At 43.7% G+C, this 17500-nt stretch overlaps 1 protein-coding gene across 2 annotated transcripts in view; it reads right to left on the bottom strand.

The window, feature by feature from the left end:
* Positions 1-17500, bottom strand: part of LOC139407292 (1-phosphatidylinositol 4,5-bisphosphate phosphodiesterase beta-1-like) — a 256969-nt gene that overhangs the window by 65377 nt on the left and 174092 nt on the right. For both annotated transcript variants that reach the window (XM_071150944.1, XM_071150945.1), the window contains exons 10-18: positions 12873-13019; positions 10519-10676; positions 9381-9463; positions 8577-8661; positions 5796-5967; positions 2394-2480; positions 1214-1284; positions 933-1029; positions 650-734 (exon numbers count right to left, since the gene is read on the bottom strand). In XM_071150944.1, the coding sequence (XP_071007045.1) occupies positions 650-734; positions 933-1029; positions 1214-1284; positions 2394-2480; positions 5796-5967; positions 8577-8661; positions 9381-9463; positions 10519-10676; positions 12873-13019 (985 nt within the window). The remainder of the gene's footprint in view (positions 1-649; positions 735-932; positions 1030-1213; positions 1285-2393; positions 2481-5795; positions 5968-8576; positions 8662-9380; positions 9464-10518; positions 10677-12872; positions 13020-17500) is intronic.

The following is a 17500-nucleotide window of genomic DNA, read 5'->3' as shown; positions in this document are numbered from 1 at the left end:
CCATGACAGCTTGATCACATTTCCGCAGAATGTTTTCATCTTTTTCAGCTACTTTTTTAAACTAAAAATGCATGCCGTCTATAGCGAGTGCTAAACACTGCCAGCGCATTCTGTAAGATTGATTGATTGTCTATTGAACGATATAAAAGTAAATGCTGCCTACAGCCCGCAATTCTCTGCAAAAGATGAATTGTTGTTCAATATCTTGTTTATCAATGCATGATTTTCTTTCTATCTCCTTAAACATGTTATTATGTCCAGCTCCTATTGCACAGTAATACTGTAGGCTACCCATACTGACATGGGCTACAAGTCTATTTACTGTTGAGCATATTTGGCTAGTGAATGAGTAATGGATAAATAGTAGCCTAACATTTGTTGTGTAGCTGGAATACCCCAGTCAGTTGATCAACCACTAGAAGTTGAGCGTACACATGGTCTGAGATTTGCGCGTGTACACACACTTTCCCATCAAGTTCAAAATGAAAAAATACTAACCTTTTGATAAATGAGGCTCCTGGACTTAACCAGGTGATTTACAAGTTCACCTTGCTTTTGGTGTACTTTTTCACTCGAAACTGTTTCAACAAATGGAACAATTTGAACAGACATTTGAAGTAAATATTCCACGCAGAGTGGGGAAGGATACTCAACAAACTCCACAGGTGACTTAGTGAGCTGCTCCAAGGCTTTGGTCTCCACAAACGATGACATCTGATAGCTCCGATTGATCTCTGGAACAACAGCAATTGATTGATTGATAAATTCATTAAAAAAATTGCATAATTTTAAACAGCACATCTGTGAGAACAGAACAACTCATTTGAGTTGGTGTGTATTCAAACTGACAAAAAATGTGGTTCACAATCACAGTAAATATTTAAATGTGCTCTAAACAGGTGTTGAGTTGTGGTCACGAGTGATGGTCCTACTTTTGGAGGCCTCGAAGGAGTTAAATTTGACTGGCTGGACATAACTGACCAGGTTGGACATCTCCTCTGTGGCAAACGCCTCGCTGCCCGCTGTACCCTGGAGGAGAAACACACAACAGTCAAAAAGAGAATCCTCCTCTCTCCTCCTCTCCTCCTTGTTTGACTATTGAAACATAGCCCGAGAAGTAAGTGTGTTTCTGAATCTCCACTAGGGGGCAGCCTAAGAACAGCATACATGTAACAAGAGACCTGCTAGAGCAGGAGAAAGAATGAAGATGTACCTCATCCATGGACCCCTTTTTACAGTCATCGTCATCATCATCCTCATCGTCACTCTCTGCCTCAACTTCACCTGAAAGACAAACGCAGGTTTAAGTTAGCTTCTCAGACTACATGCTGGTGATGACTGAATGCTTTATGGTCAGAGAGCAAGCCCCAGGGTTAGACTTATGAAGGGGGTGGATGGAGCAGGAAGCCCCAGGGTTAGACTTATGAAGGGGGTGGATGGAGCAGGAAGCCCCAGGGTTTGACTTATGAAGGGGGTGGATGGAGCAGCAAGCCCCAGGGTTAGACTTATGAAGGGGGTGGATGGATCAGGAAGCCCCAGGGTTAGACTTATGAAGGGGGTGGATGGAGCAGGAAGCCCCAGGGTTAGACTTATGAAGGGGGTGGATGGAGCAGGAAGCCCCAGGGTTAGACTTATGAAGGGGGTGGATGGAGCAGCAAGCCCCAGGGTTAGACTTATGAAGAGGGTGGATGGAGCAGGAAGCCCCAGGGTTAGACTTATGAAGGGGGTGGATGGAGCAGGAAGCAATAGGGAAATAGATCCACCAAGCTTTTCAGTGGGGTTACTGTAGGGCCACTTAGGGAAAAGGGGGGTATAGGAAAATGAATTAAGGGAAGGAGCTAGAGAAAGGGAATAAGGGAAGGAAGAAACTAAGGAAGTGACTAGATTTTAGAACTAGGGCTACTAAGGGTTGTTCTAGGACCAGGTAAAGGAGGAGGAGTGCCTGATGGGGTATTTCTATGTATTATGGATCCCCATTGGTTCCTGCCAAGGCAGTAGCTACTCTTTTTAGGGTCCAGCAAAATTAAGGCAGTTATATTAAATTAAAAACGTTACATTACCTTTCACAACAGATGTCATAACACATTAAGTGTGTGCCCTTTAGGTGTGTCTATGCCTGTGTGTGTGACTCTTCACAGTCCCTGCTGTTCCATAAGGTGTATTTTTATCTGGTTTTTTAATCAAATTATTACTGCTTGCATCAGTTACTTGATGTGGAATAGAATTCCATGTACAGACCAAGGGTATGGCTTGGAAAAGGCTATAAAGACACACCTGACACCCAAACCATATTTTGCTTCAGAATTTATAGAAATTAGGTTAGAGTCAGGTTCAGTTTTGGCTTGTTGGTTTAAGAGTAGCTGTGTCCTTATAGTCTTTCCCATATGGCTCACCAATTGACTTCCTTCCCTGTGATCTGAGGCTGAGCCCAGCGACTTCTATTGGCTGGGAGGACTCGGTCATCTCCAGGTTGGTCGACCCTGGTGGACAGCAAACAATCAATAACCATTATGTGATACTGTATATGCAGTGGAGGCTGGTGTCACTTTTAAATCGGAGGATGGACTCGTTGTAATGGAATGGATGGAACAGTATCAAACACAGAGGAATCCATTTACATTCCTGCCATTACAATGAGCCTGTTCCGAGATATTTCCCTTCACCAGTCTCTGCGAAATGCTTCAGAGATCAAGATGGACTGCTGTCGTGCAGGATGAAATGTGTCTGTGACTCTACCAGCAGGGGGCAGTGTGTACCTATATTTAACGAGGCAAGTCAATTAAGAAGTTGTTATTTACAATGACAGTCTAGGAACAGTAGGTTAACGGCCTTGTTCAGGTGCAGAACGACAGATTTTTACCTTCTCAGCTCAGGGATTTGATCTAGCAACCTTTCGGTTACTGACCCATCGTTCTAACCACTAGGCTACCTGCTGCCCCAAGTGTGGCACATGGCTGGGAGTCCCAGTAGGCTGCTGTTGATGGATGCAGGGTGATTCTGTGTGAAGGGGAATGCTAAGAGCATCAATCCTGCTGCCTGCCTCCCTGCTTGTCCTGTTCTGGTAAAGCATAGCTGTACCAGAGGTACCTGGGTAGCTATAAAACTTAACCTGACAAATGCACACACACGCACAGAAGGACACACACACGCACAGAAGGACACACACACGCACAGAAGGACACACACACGCACAGAAGGACACACACACGCACAGGACACACACACGCACAGAAGGGCACACACACGCACAGAAGGACACACTCATGCACAGAAGGACACACACACGCACAGAAGGACACACACACGCACAGAAGGACACACACACGCACAGAAGGACACACACACGCACAGAAGGACACACTCATGCACAGAAGCATGCAGGCACACACATACACACAGTCTTGTACAACTAACCTTGGGTGGACACACAATTCAGTCCCATTCAAAATACAATTTTCCCTAACCCCTAACCCTTACCCTAACCTTAACCCTTATCGTAATGCAAAAAACTTAACCCTAACTCTAACCATAAAACTAATCCTAGCTCCTAACCCTGACCCTAAACCTAATTCTAACCCTAACCCTAATTCTAACCTTAATGCTAAACCCCCTAAAAATAGCATTTGACCTTGTGGGGACCAACAAAATATCCCCAGTTGGTCCAATTTTTATTAGTTTACTATTCTTGTAAACACGTCCGCACACACACACACACACACGCACACACACACACACGCACACACACACACACACACACACACACACACACACACACACACACACACACACACACACACACACACACACACACACACACACACACAGTAAACTCAGCAAAAAAAGAAACATCCTCTCACTGTCAACTGTGTTTATTTTCAGCAAACTTAACATGTGTAAATATTTGTATGAACATAACAAGATTCAACAACTGAGACATAAACTGAACAAGTTCCACTGACTTGTGACTAACAGAAATTGAATAATGTGTCCCTGAACAAAGGAGGGGTCAAAATCAAAATTAACATTCAGTATCTGGTGTGGCCACCAGCTGCATTAAGTACGGCAGTGCATCTCCTCCTCATGGACTGCACCAGATTTGCCAGTTCTTGCTGTGAGATGTTACCCCACTCTTCCACCAAGGCACCTGCAAGTTCCCAGACATTTCTGGTGGGAATGGCCCTAGCCCTCCCCTCCGATCCAACAGGTCCCAGAAGTGCTCAATGGGATTGAGATCCGGGCTCTTCGCTGGCCATGGCAGAACACTGACATTCCTATCTTGCAGGAAATCACGCACAGAACGAGCAGTATGGCTGGTGGCATTGTCATTCTGGAGGGTTATGTCAGGATGAGCCTGCAGGAAGGGTACCACATGAGGGAGGAGGATGTCTTCCCTGTAACGCACAGCGTTGAGATTGCCTGCAATGACAACAAGCTCAGTCCAATGATGCTGTGACACATTGTACCAGACCATGGACCCTCCACCTCCAAATTGATCCCGCTCCAGAGTACAGGCCTCGGTGTAACGCTCATTCCTTTGACGATAAACATGAATCCGACCATCACCCCTGGTGAGACAAAACCTTGATTCGTCAGTGAAGAGCATTTTTTGCCAGTCCTGTCTGGTCCAGCGACGGTGGGTTTGTGCCCATAGGTGACATTGTTGCCGGTGATGTCTGCTGAGGACCTGCCTTACAACAGGCCTACAAGCCCTCAGTCCAGTCTCTCTCAGCCTATTGCGGACAGTCTGAGCACTGATGGAGGGATTGTGCGGTCCTGGTGTAACTCAGGCAGTTGCTGTTGCCATCCTGTACCTGTCCCGCAGGTGTGATGTTCGGATGTACCGATCCTGTGCAGGTGTTGTTACACGTGGTCTGCCACTGCGAGGACGATCAGCTGTCCATCCTGTCTTCCTGTAGCGCTGTTTTAGGCGTCTCATAGTACGGACATTGCAATTTATTGCCCTGGCCACATCTGCAGTCCTCAGGCCTCCTTGCAGCATGCCTAAGGCACGTTCACGCAGCTGAGCAGGGACCCTGGGAATCTTTCTTTTGGTGTTTTTCAGAGTCAGTAGAAAGGCCTCTTTAGTGTCCTAAGTTTTCATAACTGTAACCTTAATTGCCTACCGTCTGTAAGCTGTTAGTGCCTTAACTACCGTTCCACAGGTGCATGTTCATTAATTGTTTGTGCATTGAACAAGCATGGGAAACAGTGTTTAAACCCTTTAGAAAGAAGATCTGTGAAGTTATTTGGATTTTTATGAATTATCTTTGAAAGACAGGGTCCTAAAAAAGGGAAGTTTCTTTTTTTGCTGAGTTGATATGAATCACAGGAGGTTGGTGCCTCCTTCATTGGGGAGGATAAGCTCATGGTAATAGCTGTAATGGTTTCCAGGTGTTTGATGCCATTCTATTTGCTCTGTTCCAGCTATTATTACCATCTTCCCCTCAGCAGCCTCCACTGGTATGAGTATATGAAGTAGTCAACAACACAGCTCAGTGTTTCAGAGGGCCAGGAAAGTGATGAATGATCAACTACAGCCAGGTCTTACTATAAGATGTAGGATTTCTCCCACCAATATAATTCAAATAAACATCCTCCGTCTGTCAATGGCCAACAAGGGATTTGTGTTTCTGCTGCTGCTGCTGTGTGTGTGTGTGTGTGTGTGTGTGTGTGTGTGTGTGTGTGTGTGTGTGTGTGTGTGTGTGTGTGTGTGTGTGTGTGTGTGTGTGTGTGTGTGTGTGTGTGTGTGTGTGTGTGTGTGTGTGTGTGTGTGTGTGTGTGTACTGTAACCATACCTGCGCTGGGAGAAGAGGGCTCATGCACACTAGATGAGTCGCTGTAGGTATTGGAGGCCTGTTCTGACAGTTTCTTCTTGGTACTCGATGTCTTGATGTGTTTCTTCTTGTTCTTCACCAGAATCTTTCCCATCAGATCCATTGGACTGGGCAGGGGCACCCCTGTCTCCAACTAGAGACAGAGAGAGAGGAGAGACAGAGAGAGAGAGGGATAGAAGGAGAGAGAGAGAGAGAGAGAGAGAGAGAGAGAGAGAGAGAGAGAGAGAGAGAGAGAGAGAGAGAGAGGGATAGAAGGAGAGAGAGAGAGAGAGAGAGAGAGAGAGAGGGATAGAAGGAGAGAGAGAGGGGGGGGGAGAGAAGAGAGAGCGAGGGAGGGAGGGAGGAGAGAGTGAGGGAGGGAAGAGAAGGATAGTAGAGAGAGAGAGAGAGGGAGTTAGACTCTTTACTTGAGAGTAACAACCAAGAAAGGTTCCTACTAATGATAATGTTGGTGGGCGTGTGTATTAGGCAATAGTATCAAAACAAACTTGGTTTTGTGATAATGACAGAGTGTTGGTCAGTCATAGTGTAAAAGGCTTCTTAGTGACCTGAATGAAATAAGGCTCTTACAGGCTGTGATGGCAAGCAACTGTTTAGTTTACAGCTTCAACACTTTCTACGCCCCAGAATGGGGTTTCCTTTGGGGAGAGTGGGAGTGTATGCTTACAACACTCTCTCTCTCTGGAGAGCAGACTTGAGTAGACACAGCACTGGTTTATTCATGTGATGCCCTTCTGTTCTGTTGGATCACACTGCTGATGCCCATTGATAAAGGAGCGTCCACCATCACGCGCACGTTGATTTTGTTCATCCATACCAGAAGTGATCAGGACACGCAGGTTGAAATATCAAAAACAAACCTGTCCCCAATTATATTAATTTGGGGACAGGTCAAAAAGCATTAAACATTTATGGCAATTTAGCTAGTTAGCTTGCAGTTGCTAGCTAATTTGTCCTGGGATATAAACATTGGGTTGTTATTTTACCTGAAATACACAAGGTCCTCTACTCCTACAATTAATCCACAGATAAAACGGTAAATCAAGTTAATTTCTAGTCATCTCTCCTCCTTCAGGCTTCTTTTTCTTCTTTGGACTTTATATGACGGTTGGCAACCAGCTTTACAGCATTACTACATTACTACTCTAACTGACTGGAGTGTGGACCTCAGTTCATCTTTCAATCACACACGTGGGTATATGCTCCTAAAAACCAATGAGGAGATGGGAGAGGCTGGACTTGCAGCCCGTTGAGGGTCACAAATAGAACCAATTTCTATTTTACCGCCTATCCACGCAGCCGCTCGCTGATGCGCACGAGCAGTGTGGGTATAATGATTGAAAAACTTGTATGTGTACATTTATTTTGCTATGTGAGCAGCGTGGTTAGCCTGTTAGAAGACACTGAGCTTCATCACACAATCGCATGCAAGCGCTCGTACACGTAGGTAAACGCTTGCACACAGGCACGCATCACACACACACACACAATTACCAACTTTCTCAGCATCACACTTCTGAGCATCTGCCATATCTACTTGTCTTCAGTTGTCTTTCATCCTCAACTAGAGAACATCTTGATCCATACACATACACGATACTTCTCACCAAAAAGCAGCTCAGCAATTCCGCTTAATGGACTGTAAAGAACATCACACTTCTAGCTTAGTCAGCACTGCTTCCGCCTGATTCAGCTCACACCGAGGCTCAAACCCAGGACCTCTGCCTTGCTAGCACGAGTCCACCCTCCCGAAGCGGCTAACCAGTTGGCGCCACTGAAGTGAACAATTCTGCAGTGCAAGTGGTGCCACCTCAGGCTGAGGAGGAAGTGTAACACATCCCTATGAGCTGCAGGAGCAACAGAGGGTCATTGATCTGTGAGCAACTTTCCGGAAGCAATCATTCCATTACAACCATCTTTAGTCCCCAATGGCCATGTCCTAAAAATCCCATATCAATCACACTCAGTGGCGAATTTGGCAACAACAGAAAATTGTTGATACATGCCAGCAAACCCACTACACAACACAACGCTAAACAATAGATGAATTGCACTATAATGGTGACACACTGTTATGGCCAACCGCAGTCCCAACACCTTACCACTGCGACACCTGGCTATCAGCGGAGCCTTGTCTGGCAGCGAAACAGTTCATTCAGCCTCATTTACAGCCTTTAAAAAAACCATGCTGTGTGCTTATGAGTGCATTTGTGCGTGTTTATGTGTGTGTGATTGTTGTTATGTCAGAATAGACTCTGACAAGAAGTTCCTCCACAAAGGGACAATGCAAGCTTTTGACTGGTAGCCATGGCAACTGGCTGGAAGGAGATAAGAAAAGCAGCACAGTCTACAGATCACCCCTTAACACAACACGCACGCACACACATAGACACACAGCACACAATAGCTGACTGGTAGGGAGAGAGGACCATGTGGTTGTGATTGCAGACAGATTCAAAGGGTTGGTTTGGATAAAGAGCAATAGAGAGAGGAAGGGAGGGAGAAAGCTGAGGGAGAGAGAGGGGAGAGGCAGCGGAGAGCGAGAAAGAGAGAGAGGGAATGAGAGATCAAAAGAGACAGGTAAACATGTAGTTTTAGTTGACACGAGGCTGTTTAGAGGGTCACTCAGGGGTGAGGGAGCGGAGAGAGACACTACACTCACTGGTCCATGTCATAGAGGTGTGTTGAACTGTGTGTTTGACAGTGTGTAAACATGAGTGTTTGTGCAAGCAGGGGTCTTACAGGGTACTTCTCCAGAGGGTCGGTCAGTAACATGTCTCCAAATATTGACCTGCAGTACTCCGCCATCTTGGCCTGCTGCTTGGGCCTGGGAGGCAACACACATACAGCGTTACAACCATTACAATCACCTCACAGTGGCCTAATGTTGGTATTTAGCAATTTGCTACTGAAGTTGATAGCGTTAGTGTGACCGATTGGGATTTGAATATGGGTGTCCTTGGGGAGCTAATGCAAGTCTCCAGGTCTCAGCTCAGGCAAGGTCACTAAACATGAAAATGTGGCTCACCAAGCCACCTTCGCTGCATTTTCATCTAGCCAGCTAATGGCTTCAGAGTGGCTAGCATGTAGTGAGTCACTATTGACTTAAGAGTGACTAGTATTAGGAAAGATGGTAATAAATGAATGGCCTTTTACCATTGAAAACAATTGTCAGTGTACTAACTGTGTGTGTCTCAGATAGACACCAATCCTATAGCAGCTGGGTCTGGTCAGAGTAGTTCATTATCTTTTATTGAACCAGAAAAAAACTGAGAGTGGGGTGTCTCACTTCCTCTACCATCTCTGGTATTAGCATGTAGCTATTAGTTAATGTCCTACTTTAAGAGTGGCTAACATTAGCATATAGCTAATTAGCGCAATACATAAGAGTGGCAAGCATGGCAGCTAAAATTGCACTACCATTACCATAGAATACAGAGGTCCAGAATCACTGTTTGAACTGATGTTAAACAAATCGGAAAAGTGTTGGAGTGTACATTTATCAAACAAGGTGAACACACAGAGGCCTGAGAGTTGTTGACTTACGAGTCCACGTGGTTCTCGAAGGAAAGGATGACAGGGAAAGGGGAGGTCTTGAAGGCACACTCTGCTATGGCCTCAATCACTTCCTATAGACACATAGATAAGACAGACAGGGTGTCAGCACTGGTCAATGACCAATGGGATCAAATATCAATGAATGTGATCGCTGATCAAATTGTATTTTATTTGATGACAGATATAAAATGGCTGGTGGTCAGGCTATCGCAAAATATCTATTATAAATATTTGAAGTACAAGATTGGTACAGTGATTTGGAGAGCCGCTGGTGTAGAGCTTGTTGACTCATTGAACATCTGATAGGGATGTTTAGTAGCGTAAGACTAAGTGGTTAAGTGAATTTTACAACCATTTATATCGACACAAGAGGGTAAATACACTGAATAGCTTACCCTCTATCTCTCTCACACACCCCTTCTCTCTCTCTATCTTCCGCTCATTACCTCTCTCTCATTCCCTCTCTCTCATTCCCTTTCTCTATCAGTCCACTTATACATTTCTATTTCACTCTCAATCAGTCTCCTTCTCTTGATCTTAGGCTGCGTTTACACAGGCAGCCCAATTCTGACCTTTTTTCCACAAATAGTTTTTTTGACCAATTACATCAGATATTTTCAGAGCTGATCTGATTGGTAAAAATACCAATTAGTAAAAAAGAATATCTGAATTTGGCTGCCTGTGTAAACTCAGCCATAGTACTCTCACTAAAGACTAAATTCCCTCTATCAATCAATCTCTTCTCCGTCTAGCTCTCTTCTTTCCTCCTCTCCTTCTCTCCCTCTCTCCTATTGCGCTCTACAATACTAAATACCGTGCAACTCTTTCTCTCCGTCTCCCTGTTTCTCAAACCATATTTAGCTCTCTCTCTCCCCTCTTTCCTTTTCTCTCTCCCTCCCTCCCTCTCCCGTCTTTCTCAACTCTCTCTCCCTCCCTATCCCCTCTTTCCTTCTCTCTCTCTCTCTCCCTCCCTCTCCCCTCTATCTTTCCCTCCCTTCTCCCTATTTTTCCCTCCTCCTCCATGCCCATTGTCTCACTTCCACTCACTCTTTCTCCATCCCTCCCCATCTCCCTCTCCCTCCATCTCCATCTCTCTCTACTATCTCTCTGGTTCCAGACAGTTTACCTTGAAGGAGATTTCAGTTGTCATGGTGAATCCGTGTGTGATGACAGGTTCTTCTTCGGTGGTGCGTCCCTTCCAGCAGTCCAGCTCGATACAGCGACAACCTGACAGGAGGACCTGCCGATACATCTCTACCGACGAGTTACCTGCCAGCTGACCCGCTACACACACACGCACACATACACATGCACACACGCACGCACGCACACACACACACACACACAAAACACTTAACAGATTCTTCTTTTAAAGACAGTTAACCACATTATTTAATTTATTATCTTCCTACTGTGTCAAGACGAGACATTCCCACACATCTCGCGCTCTCATTAGGCACATTAGTCATTAGAGTTACGAGCAGCACTACATTCCACAGAGCAGAGCACTTTCTCCATTAACAAAGCAGTTCTCTCTACATCAGCATCGTATTACCACCGCATATTACCAGACACACTCACCACTGTGTCTGTGAGTGTATGTGGGTATGTGTGTGTGTGTCACTTCAGAAGGCACCCCTGAGCTCCTCACTGAATTTCCGGGGTGTTTGAGGGGTGCACTTAAATCTCGCTGGATTGATTGCTCTCATTCTATTCCTGTGGTACTCTTTCATACTCTTGCTTGGGTCATTTTTTCCTGTTAAAGTCACGGTGGCAGAACTGTTTTCGTATTGCCCTGTCAAACACACCCCGATGACAGAAATTGGCTTAATAGAATACATTGTCTATAAGAACGCTACTTCGTCTGGGATTTAACACATCATCTCGACACTTACATCACAAGAAAGAGAAGAAAAATAACTTAATTTTAAAGGGTGTTTGTTTTTTGTTGAATTGGAAAAAAGTTATAATTTGATACAGTGAAATGTTTACAAATTAAATGCGTTGAAATGAAAGCAACTTCCAGAAATCAACACTCAAATTATAGTTAAAAGTATTATGTCTGATCTCGCAAACAATGTAAAGTATGTTTAGATCGGTGTAAACATGTTGATCCAATGGTATCCTGTTATTGCAACTCTTGTTAAATTATGCAAGAGAACATGACAACAGTAATTAATGAGGCAGACTAGACAGAACAGGTGAGTGCAGGTAGGGTAGACAGAACAGGTGAGTCCTGCTAGGGTAGACAGAACAGGTGAGTGCAGGTAGGGTAGACAGAATAGGTGAGTGTTTGTAGGGTAGACAGAACAGGTGAGTGCTGGTAGGGTAGACAGAACGGGTGAGTGCTGGTAGGGTAGACAGAACAGGTGAGTGCAGGTAGGGTAGACAGAACAGGTGAGTCCTGGTAGGGTAGACAGAACAGGTGAGTGCTGGTAGGGTAGAAAGAACAGGTGAGTGCAGGTAGGGTAGGCAGAACAGGTGAGTGCAGGTAGGGTAGACAGAACAGGTGAGTGCAGGTAGGGTAGACAGAACACGTGAGTGCAGGTAGAGTAGACAGAACAGGTGAGTGCAGGTAGGGTAGACAGAACAGATGAGTGCAGGTAGGGTAGACAGAACAGGTGAGTGCAGGTAGAGTAGACAGAACAGGTGAGTGCAGGTAGGGTAGACAGAACAGGTGAGTGCAGGTAGGGTAGACAGAACAGGTGAGTGCAGGTAGGGTAGACAGAACGGGTGAGTGCTGGTAGCGTAGACAGAACAGGTGAGTGCAGGTAGGGTAGACAGAACAAGTGTTTGTTGTTGCAGCCCTGTTCCACCACTTTATGTAAATGTTGTCATATATGCAAATAGACCCAGAATATTTAAGAAAATGAGGCGCATATCATTTTCATTATTTTAACACAAAATATCATATAAATACCTGATACAATTAGAAAATGTATATATGACTGCATTCTAAAAATATAAAAAAACAGGGACATTCTACAATAAATGTAATACCTGAATTCCCACCAAAAACTATTTTTTATGTACTATAATTCATTCAATACGTGATGGATAAAAAATGAATCAACAAGTTTGGAGTATCTTCATCTATTATCCAAGTGTTGCATTTATTAGAACTGTTTTTAAAACTGTTAAACAATTTTGATGACCATTTCTATTTTCATTATTTGATGTTAGCCTATTACAGAAATGTAATATTCCCCTTGTGGGAGAAATGTGATTCACTTGAGAGATTTTCACACACTCCCCCTCCCCAGAATAGATTATTGCTGCCATAGGCTAGTCAGTCTGAATTCCAGTCTGAAGACATTTTGAGAGTGCTGTTTGGATAAGCACCTGAGGTGCACAGGACAGAAAGGAACCCCACTGGCTGAATTTGATTCACTTTGAAAGGGTCAAACAACCATATATGATCATGTGTTACTTATTAGTTATCACAGTACTAAAAATATAGACATTAAAGAATAGGCCTACCTGTGAGGTATGTGTTGTGGGAGGAGTTGATGAAGTAATGAGGCAGTGGTAGGGTCATGTCTTCACTCTGGTCCAGCTTCTCTGGGGGGATGATGCTGTTTTCTTCACTACTCAGGTACTTGGCAAAGCCGTCTACCGAGATCTGACCTGTGGGAACACACACAAACACACAACATGTTACAGAAGGTAGCTGGTTGGACTGTAGTAGGGCGGTCCCCAACTCAAAAAAATCTTGACCGACCAAATGTTGTCTGTTTTAAAAGTGTATTTTTCCATATATGCACACCCTATGTGTTTTAATAAAATCAACAATATGTATTGAGCTTGTCTGATGCTTTAAGTTTACGGTTTTATGAAATAAACAAATGCCTCAAGATGGCGCCAGAGATCTAGATAACCAGAAGAAAAAAACCTGGCCCAACTATTCTCCTCCCGCTCCTGTTGGCTTTCGCAGATTCTGCCATTACTCTCCTGAAGTTGCCGGTAATAGGCTACATGAGGACTTTACACTTTTCTCCTATGGAATGCCAATTTATCTTACCATTTATACCGATCTGTGTGCCAGTTATTGTTTTCACATGCACATTTCCGTGAAACAGTTTCATTTAATTTATAATAAGGTCTTCATATCTCAAAATCATTATCATGTGGTTAATCAAAGTTCTATCCAAATCTAAATGAAAATAATACAAACCTAAAAAGTAACTTCTATTGCCATTGTCAACTATGTTAAAACAGCCTACATGAAGCCAATAAATAAAAACATTGCAGCCTGCAGGTAGAACATATCCTGATGAAAATAAATATCCTATGAATCACATTGGCTCCGCATGGCCTGTCTGCAACGAATTTGAAACATTGTATCAACTATTAATTTGGTTACAGCCCAAAGCTTTTGCTAGCGAACTTGCAACGTATAAAATATTCTGGGCCCTCGGTTTCCTGGACCAGTGAGCTCAGGACAGACACAGCTGGAGGCTATTGGCACAAGGGATAAGAAGCAGTGCTTGACTTGGGCAGGAGCTCACCAGAGCAGAGTACTGACACCTCAAATGTTCTACTGCTTGAGCTCCTGTTCCTCTTATAGAATCAATAGTATTGTGGATCTGCTCCTGCTCCTGCACCTAAATATAAACAGTACCAGCACCCAAAATGAGTACCATACCCTATTTCAGTCCAAGTCAAGTACTGATAAGAAGTAATCAGATAGGCCATTTTATGACGTTTCCATTATATCAGAGCATGACATTTTTGCCTTTCACGCTGAGTGGTAATCGAAAGGGAGAGAGCTGGAATGATTTTAAAAATACATTAAGGAACTATTGCAATTCTCAATGGATGTAAAAACAAACCTTGTTTGCTTGCTCGAGGTGAAGAAAACATTACTTTGAAAAGCTCCACAGGTCATTAGTGGTGGTGCGTTAAGCCAATCAGAAATACTATCAGATCCCCAAATGGGAACATTTATATGCCTACATTTACGCGCAGGTCGGGTAGCCTGTAGGCCTACTTCTATGTATAATCAGGCCAGGTAGCCTATAGGCCTACTTCTATGTATAATCAGGTCAGGTAGCCTATATGCCTACTTCTATGTATAATCAGGTCATGTAGCCTATATGCCTACTTCTATGTATAATCAGGCCAGGTAGCCTATAGGCCTACTTCTATGTATAATCAGGTCAGGTAGCCTATATGCCTACTTCTATGTATAATCAGGACAGGTAGCCTGTAGGCCTACTTCTATGTATAATCAGGTCATGTAGCCTATAGGCCTACTTCTATGTATAATCAGGTCAGGTAGCCTATATGCCTACTTCTATGTTTAATCAGGTCAGGTAGCCTATATGCCTACTTATATGTATAAGCAGGCCAGGTAGCCTATATGCCTACTTATATGTATAATCAGGACAGGTAGCCTATAGACCTACTTCTATGTATAATCAGGTCAGGTAGTCTATAGACCTACTTCTATGTATAATCAGGTCAGGTACGGGGCGGCAGGGTAGCCTAGTGGTTAGAGCGTTAGACTAGTAACCGGAAGGTTGCGAGTTCAAACCCCCGAGCTGACAAGGTACAAATCTGTCGTTCTGCCCCTGAACAGGCAGTTAACCCACTGTTCCCAGGCCGTCATTGAAAATAAGAATTTGTTCTTAACTGACTTGCCTGGTTAAATAAAGGTAAAATAAAAAATAAAATAAAAAAGGTAGCCTATAAGCCTACTTCTATGTATAATCAGGCCAGGTAGCCTATAGGCCTACTTCTATGTATAATCAGGTCAGGTAGCCTATAGGCCTACTTCTATGTATAATCAGGTCAGGTAGCCTATAGGCCTACTTCTATGTATAATCAGGTCAGGCAGCCTATAGGCCTAATTCTATGTATAATCAGGTCAGGTAGCCTATAGACCTACTTCTATGTATAATCAGGCCAGGTAGCCTATAGGCCTACTTCTATGTATAATCAGGTCAGGTAGCCTATAGGCCTACTTCTATATATAATCAGGTCAGGTAGCCTATAGACCTACTTCTATGTATAATCAGGTCAGGTAGCCTATAGGCCTATTTCTATATATAATCAGGTCAGGTAGCCTATAGGCCTACTTCTATGCGTGCTCGTCCTTACTCAACATTGACAGGAGAACTCCAAACAAAAGACAATGACTAAATTGACAAAACTCACAAATGGAATGAAATAAACCAAAACTTGTGTCTCACAAGTGTAGCATAGGTTGTGCGAACTGCAAACAATGTGTCCACTCTGACAATGATAACGGGAAGATAATATTGAATGCATTAACATAAATTATCGTAACCAAAGTAACAAACATTGTGGATGAGAAATTACAGGAATTAACAATAAATGTACTATTGGTGATATATGTAATGGGGAATTGATATACACTAACAATCAAACAATTCACACAATGAAGTTATGAAACAATGAATGTGTACAAATTGGCGGGAGAGAGCGCATTCTGGAGAGAGAAGTGCATTGTGCACCTGGGTGCATGGTCAATCCGATGTCTGCATTGGCCATGCAGCATTTACTGTGATACTGCCTCGGCAGAGGTCAGGGCATTCATTCTTCTTGTGCTTCGCAGAGTAGAGCTGTTGTCAAGGAAGTGAGTTTGTGTTTTCTACAGGATGTACCGCCCCCACCTACCGTCAACCAATCATGTCAATGCGGTGCTATCCTCTGCATTGTTACAAAACTGGGAGGTACATGGCGATGTGGTACGGAGCTGGATTTGGCCTCTGGAGGCTCACACCCTCCATCTGGAGCCTCCCACCACATTTCTGGATCAAGCAAAAATTGGCTTTCAGTCTAGGCCTCCGTGAGGGATTAGTTCACTGAGATGGGCGCAAATATATATATTTGTTAGTGCTCAACTAAAACAATCTGTCACGCCCTGGTCTTAGTATTTTGTGTTTTCTTTATTATTTTGGTCAGGCCAGGGTGTGACATGGGTTTATTATGTGGTGTGTTTTGTCTTGGGGTTTTCATAGGTATTGGGATTGTGGTTTAGTGGGGTTCTCTAGCAAAGTCTATGGCTGTCTGGAGTGGTTCGCAATCAGAGGCAGGTGTTTATCGTTGTCTCTGATTGGGAACCATATTTAGGCAGCCATATTCTTTGAGTGTTTCGTGGGTGATTGTTCCTGTCTCTGTGTTTGTTGTCACCAGATAGGCTGTATAGGTTTTCACGTTACGTTTTTTGTTTCTTCATTAAACATGTTTCAAGAATACCACGCTGCATTTTGGTCCGACTCTCCTTCACCGCAAGAAAACCGTAACACAATCTCTATTTGTTAGTGCTCAACTAAAACAATCTCTATTTGTTACTGCTCAACTAAAACAATCTCTATTTGTTACTGTTTGACTAAAACAATCTCTATTTGTTACTGTTCAACTTAAATAATCTTGGTCGAAAGCCTAAAGACCAAACAATTGACAAGTCCTACTAATTGGGATCAGCCCTAAACTGTTTCTGTTTTAGTATACCCTCACTACTCAAATACCTGGCGAAGCCCTCTTCCCACTTCTGCAGGATGACAAGATGAGCAGAACAACAGAGATAACAGCCAGAGAGAGTAGAAATACTGGAAGACAACATGTTAAATGTTGTCAGTTTTGTAGTATGGTGTGTACATTTAGCTGAGTGTTAGGTTGAAGAGCTAAACCCATTAGAGTTGAAACCTGTTCATCTCCAGAGCTGCTGCTAACAGAAGCAGACAGGCTGTATCCTGCTGATTGATCCCTAGTGTATCCTGCTGATTGATCACTAGTGTATCCTGCTGATTGATCACTAGTGTAAGCTGCTGATTGATCACTAGTGTATCCTGCTGATTGATCACTAGTGTATCCTGCTGATTGATCACTAGTGTAACCTGCTGATTGATCACTAGTGTAACCTGCTGATTGATCACTAGTGTAACCTGATGGGAGATGTTTCACCATTCACATTTTCAGCCATCGACACATTCCCTCATTCGATCAGTGTGTGTGTGTGCGTGTGTCACAGGAGGCTGCTGAGGGGAGGACAGCTCATAATATGGCTGGAATGGAGTGAATGAGATCAAACTATGTGTTTGATGTGTTTTACACAGTTAAGTACGCTCTGTTCCAGTTAC

The sequence above is a fragment of the Oncorhynchus clarkii genome, chromosome 4 (genome assembly GCF_045791955.1).
Source record: "Oncorhynchus clarkii lewisi isolate Uvic-CL-2024 chromosome 4, UVic_Ocla_1.0, whole genome shotgun sequence".
NCBI classification, from domain to species: Eukaryota; Metazoa; Chordata; class Actinopteri; order Salmoniformes; family Salmonidae; genus Oncorhynchus; species Oncorhynchus clarkii.
Note: the sequence above shows the minus strand (reverse complement) of the source record. Positions and strands in the feature narration are given on the sequence as shown.